Source organism: Buceros rhinoceros, unplaced genomic scaffold (assembly GCF_000710305.1).
Source record: "Buceros rhinoceros silvestris isolate BGI_N320 unplaced genomic scaffold, ASM71030v1 scaffold14830, whole genome shotgun sequence".
Taxonomy (NCBI): domain Eukaryota; kingdom Metazoa; phylum Chordata; class Aves; order Bucerotiformes; family Bucerotidae; genus Buceros; species Buceros rhinoceros.
The window spans coordinates 18,239-24,603 of NW_010389137.1; the positions used below are offsets into that span (position 1 = coordinate 18,239).

At 43.6% G+C, this 6,365-nt stretch overlaps 1 protein-coding gene across 1 annotated transcript in view; it reads left to right on the forward strand.

The window, feature by feature from the left end:
• LOC104490857 (interleukin-7 receptor subunit alpha-like) overlaps positions 1-5,571 on the forward strand; it is a gene marked incomplete at its 3' end in the record, with an annotated part of 7,552 nt that extends 1,981 nt beyond the window's left edge. The window contains exons 2-3 of the mRNA XM_010133208.1: positions 3,934-4,072; positions 5,390-5,571. Of these exons, the coding sequence (XP_010131510.1) occupies positions 3,934-4,072; positions 5,390-5,571 (321 nt within the window). The remainder of the gene's footprint in view (positions 1-3,933; positions 4,073-5,389) is intronic.
• Between the last annotated feature and the right edge of the window lie 794 nt (positions 5,572-6,365).

Here is a 6,365-nt window from a genome sequence, read left to right on the forward strand (position 1 = left end):
TGGGTGGTTGGAGAGGGAGAGTGAATTCGTCAATCTGTCCATCAGTACGGTTCCGAGTCTTCTTTTGTCCCAGTTTGGGGTCGATGTTGGGGCAATATTTATACCTAGCTTTTACATCACACCATTGGTGTGTGTGTATGACTGTAGACAGTCTTATCTCTTATGTTAATGGCACAAAGTCTGTCAATTTACACCTGCACGGGTGGAGGTAACAGCTGGTTTGTCCAGGGTGGAAAAATGGAAGAATGAGACCACTGGACCTCTGTCCAGCTTCACACTCCTCCAGGACGTTCAGATAACACCTAACACCAGATAGGGATCTAGTGATAGTTGTAGTTCCTATTGTCACCTTGCCTGGCAATGAATTTCATCGACAAAGAACTCGCAGACATCCAGCTGCATGGTGTATATATCTTACGTGACTTTGTGCTGGCAGTGTCCTCTCTACAGCAGCTTTTACGATTTCTTTATGAGTCTCGTGGGTTTGGCCAACAAATTCAGCAATCCAGGGTAAAATCACCTGTGATGGATTTGGCTTTCACTCTTAACCGTTCCAACTTGCCATCCCTCCTGGCAAAGTGCTGCCAGCCAACAAAGGCATGAGCTCACATCTCCTTATGGGTAGAGGAGGGAGAGTCTCATTACAACACTTGCCATAACCTCCTCCTCTTTTCTGAGTTGCAGACTGCCTTCCAAGCACTGTCCCTCAGCCTCGACATGCCCAGAAGCCCTGAGAGCAGAGGCAGCTATGTAGGCATAGGCAAGGGCAGCAGTAGGCAGCAGGCTGCGAGGTCTCATGGGCAGGAAGTCCTGGCTTCAGTGGTCCTCCTACTCAGACTTGTATGGTTTGTCCAAACCACATCAAAATTGTTGTGATTAAAATGATTTCTGCCTGGATCAGATCATCACTAGAGATCTTGCATTATCCTGTCTGTGGAGACAGTCACTTCACTGACTTTGGAAATGCAGTCACTGATGCTGCAGATGCCTAACAGTGCCTTTGGTTTCTTGCATTGTTGTTAGTCCCAGTGCCTTCAGAGCTTAAAGCTGAAGCATCTTCATAGCCTCTGCTAACATTCTTCTCTTGGTAAAGGCTCACGAGATTACTACTGTGATTTGAACAATTCTGCTAAGTGTTGTCCAAACCCAGAGACAATATTTGCTGTTGAATTATCGTATATTCCCTGGTTAGGATGTTATTTCCATGAATAAGGAACCACATAATAACAATGGGCAAGTTCAGCGTCAAAGAAGCAAAGTCGGCTTTCCCTCCAGTGCAGCACCAAAGGTGCACTACTCCTGTTAAACATTAAATGGCTGTTTGAACTGCAAGACAAAACCTTTCTTTTGATTTTGCCACCAGCCTGAGAGCAAATGAATTAAAAATTCTGCCACTCCTCAGCAAAGCAGTAGTGGACAGCTGAAAGATTTTCTTTTAATATGATGATCATCAGTTTTCCATGTTCATGCAAAATCTGCTATATGTAGTTTGTATATACAGAGAGGACCAAGCAGTCTCTCTCTATTATATTAAGGAAGATCAGTCATCCTGATTCATATGTTTTAATGTTGTCTTGATGTAGCTACAAGCGTAAGTAAGGTAGTCCCCTGGCAGTTGCAAGTAAAGGGACGGTCAGATAAAGCAGCTTTGTACAGCACCTGCTCTGTCCAAGTCTGTGCTGCACAATTTGGCCCCTCAAAGCAGCAGCATTGGTGGAAAACACTGAGTTTTGTGGTCCTTCAGGGAGAGCCGAGCTCCCCTTGGGACAGATCCAACCAGAGCTGTGATGAGAAGGGAAGATTGGTAACTGCTTCTTAGCACTAGTTGCTCGTGGTGGCAAATGGCCACTGAATCTTACCTTGGAGGATAGATCTGCCTCTGGGTTCTTGATTAGTGCAGCATCAGATGCTCCTGTCCCTCCTTCTGCCTACCACGGGTGCTGGTGGCGGCAGCCCCCTCCCTGTCTGCACTGCTTTTGTGGTTTTCAATCTGTATTCCTGACTGACTTCTGAATTTCTACTCTTACTTAAAACCCAATTCCAGATGCACCTCATCTCCAAGGTCAAGAGGAAGCACTGCTGATAGTGAGCTCGTGGGCTGATGTTCTTTACTTACACTTTGAAGCAATCAAAAAACCTTTCATTTGCTTTCTCCATGCTGTCAAGCCATGACCATTTGGGATCTCCAGATGTGTTCCCATTCTGGACAAGGTCTTGTTTTCCCTGTACACTGTCAGAATTGGCCAGTGATCACAGCAGGACTATGAAATGTGGTATCCAAGTAGCTGGTCACAACTGAGTGATCCAATTCACTGGGGTGACAGCAGAGATGATCATCATTTTCTCTGGCAGGGATTTTCTATCGGAAATGTTTCCATGGGCATTTTCCCGTGTTCTCAGTGTGGGTCACTGATCTCTCCAGAGCAGCCAGGGAATTGCTCTTGCTGTGGCAGGTGCCCCACATGGCAAGGGCACATCTGAGGAACGGGTAGGAGAGGACCTACCCACTGATCCCCAAGCAGGGGATCAGAAATAGTCCCTGCTCGTGAGAAGGAGGGTTATGTATCATCACACTTACCCTTAACCACTGGTAAAAGGAGACAGAGGCTTCCTGTCCTGAAGATCCACTCAAAGGGTCATGGAAATAATCCTTTCCCTGCCTGCTTGGCTATGACAGGTGAGATTTCATGAAATGAGTCTTCACTGGCAGTTTCCACCAGAGAAGACTCCTCTCAGATGTATCAGCTTTTGGTTCACTGACCTCATATCTGCCCAGTGTAGGACTTGAGATGTATGCTTTTAGTCAAATTGCAACTGTTTTATTAGTCACTGAAGCAAATCTGCAGGGAGCCACACATTCTGGCAGAAAGTCTGAGTTTTCTCTCCTGAGCCCAAATTTGTGACATTTCAGAAAACTTTGCAGTATGATCAAAATGGGGCTTGAATGCCTCATGACATCAAAATACTCCTGCTTTTCTAAAACTATTTTCCAGTCTTCTTGGGACCCTGGTGACAGACCAGAACTTCATAGCATGGGAAGGGGGAGAGCAGGAGGATGCTGCTTGATGATCTGCAGTGTGGCTGGCCCTGATTCAGGTGCAGCAATGACAGCTGCTGAGCGTGTATCCTCGGCTGTGAGTCTTCTGCTTTCTCCCACTGAAACTAGCTCTTGACCAGACGTTAGTCTTGAGCATCAGCCCCAGACACTGCTGGCACACCTATACAGTATGGAGTATATCCTCCAGTGCATGTTTCTGTTCTGTTTATTTTCAAGAGTGTTTTGGTCTTTGAATTGTTCTTTTCAACAAGCCTCATGAATGTGTCTTTCTCCCATGCCCAAGGATAGCAGCATTTTGTGGTTCCTAATAGGAAAACCTATTTGGGAAAGTTCTGAGGTGGTCTTCAAATGCTGTAGGTCCTGCTTTTATCTTAGTATAAAATTTGTCTGTAACTTTTAAAATGAGAATTCCCCTGTCCCTGGCTCAAACGTGGGAGGAATTAAACTGCAGAGTAGACAATGTATTTTCTCTGTTTTACACTTGACACTGGGACTTTTTCACAGAGGTTTCAAGGTTGACATTAGCCCCACTCTTTGCCCATGATTAATAGAAAAGAACAGACGTAGGCTGTGTTGTCTGACCAAACCATCTGCAGTTCTATGTCTTTTTATAGTTCACAAAACTAGTGACGCAGAATGTACCTTCGTGTGTGGTAAGTGGGTGGGCTTCACTGTCATGCAGGGAGAGCTACCTTGAAAGATGCAAGTGGATTTTAACTTCATTAGAACAAGCTTTCTTTGCTTCTTACAAAACAGGTGGGTTGATCCTCTTCCTTTAAGGCAACCATGTAAAGAAACAACCTCCTGGACAATGGAGCTGCAAATCAATGAACTCACAGGTTTGCTCCAGTAACATCCTGTGAATCTCTCCTTAGGGACTTTCGGAGATGACGAACCAGACAATTTTGACATTGACTGCTTCAGTCAGCTGGAATTTAAGGAATCCTATAGCAGCCTGACATGCTATTTTACTGAGCTGCCACCTCCCGACACTAACTATACCCTGGCCCTTTGGTAAGTGCCATCCTTTGGTAAACTTCTGGGAAGTGAAATGCCAAGCATCAGTGAGTCACGTTGCCATATGCTGGGAAACAGGGACAGCAAAGCCAGGCAAAATTATGTTCTGGTGCTTTACCAAGTTTGAATATTATATTCAGCAAAGAAAAGTTTACCGAAAAAGAGCATAACTCCCTAATAAGGGAAAAAATTCAGCTGAAAGGGTTTGTAAAAAAGGGCATTACGACCTCTCCAATAGCCCTGATCTTGCCTCTGTTGCTTCAGCACACCTGTAATTATGGAAGGAGCCAGCATGAACTGTGATAATTTTTCCTTAAATTAAATGGTATTTTTAGAAAAAAAAACAAACCTAGGCTTTATCAATTGAAAAGTAAACATGTTTTTGAAAACATGTTTTGCACAGAAAATTCCTTGGTAGGAAGGCTAATTTTCCACTGCAAGAAAAATGCCTTTATCTAGGTCAAGACAAAAATTTTAAAATTATCTTTGCACACATAGACACGCAAAAAACAAATTAGAATGAGTACACAAAAACCCAACAGTTACCAAACACATCAGTTATCTCCACTTATCGTCAAGACCTTGAAAACTCTTTTCCTTTTTTTTAAACTGATGCACCTAGCTGGAGAAGCTCAGGTTTTGTTTCTGCAGCATAGCATACCTCTGCTTTTCCCTTTGCCTGTTTTTCCTGAAACTGAAAGTGCTGTTGCAGCCAGCAAAAGAAGTGGATTTCATTTTTTATCTTACTATTCTAATCACTACTTAATTTTTTTCCATTTGGTTTATCAAAATTTTTCTATTTTCATGGGATTTATCCCAGATTTTGACCGAAAATTTATGACAGCCCTCAAACATGGGAGTTGCACTGATGGGGGAACACAAAGATGTATTTTCCCCTCTGAAACTGGCCATATGACTCCTGCATGTCTTGGCTGACTATTGATCCTATATTTGCTACCACTTAGTCAATAAGAAACTTATCTTCAGTGAGCATCCAAACCTATTGCCTTATATTTAAAAATGGCTGCAGTAAAATAATTATTAAAGATACAAAGGTTTTTAACACATACATCTCCAATTTAATAATTGCATATTTTTCTTGAAGAGCTCCAGGACTCTTAGGGTGACCGACATCACTTGATTATTGTGCTCAAAGACCAAGAGGAAAAACACTATCAATCTTTTAAACTCCTTATTTGCAAGGCATTTTTTCTTATTTCACACAGAATCTCACTTTTGATAATGTGAAATGAGCAACAACTGTGTTATAGTAAGACTGAGAAGAAATTAACATTGTGTCGCTTTGGTCAACAGTACCAAGGAGGACAGCAATTACGTCTGCTTCAACATGGAGAAACAGGAAGACGCGTATTTCTTACAATTCACAGATATACTCTCAAATAAAGACATTTGCATGGACTCTGAGACAAAGAGAAGGGGCTGCAGGAGCCTGGTTGTAACTGACATTGGTAAGAGACTTAACATTTTGGACTTTTGTAAGATACAGAGGTTACTGGAGAATAAAATAACTCAGCACAAAACCTAAGTGTCAATCTGGATGTTCACAGAGGCAGATGAAATAGTGTCCTAGCAAGGCATGTAGCCTGGATTGGGGTGTTGGCAGAGTGTGGTACTCCCCTTGCCTCAAAGCCAAACATGACTAACCTCCATTCAAAATGTTCAGCTGAATTCTGGCTTATTTTAACACTCTGCCCAGTCCTTGATGAAGACCGAATCATGCACATGGGTGAAGGAGATGTTCCTGAGTGTGGACGTGACAAACAGGGACATTTTTTGCTCATCTCTTTCTAGGGATTGTGCAGTTTCATGACTGACCACCCCAGTCGTGGTGGTCTTGACCATCCCAAGTCTAACAAGAGCTTGGTAGCACAGGGGCTGCAAGGCTGCAAGATCTCACTTTTTCACACCTTGCTTCTTGGAGGAGCCTGTTGTCTGAATGAGATGCTCAAACACTTTGCAGGACAGAAGGGGCACAGAGCCCATGAACAGGCTCATCAAAGCCATGTTAGGGACCTATCTGAGCCAAGAAACAGGGAACTCAGGGAAGGAGAGGCTTCTTTAGGAGTTACTCTTCTTGGGCTATGGTCTCATTCAAGAGCTGCAGAGAAGTCCGTGTAGGGCAGCCCTGTTCTGCTGTGGCATCACATTGCTTTGCCTTCCTTCAGCAGTAGGCACTGCTACATCCGTCTCCTAAGAAACTTTCTGCCCCAGTCCAATAGTTTCGTAATAATCTTACCTTACTCTTTCACGGGCACCCCCTTGTTGTGGG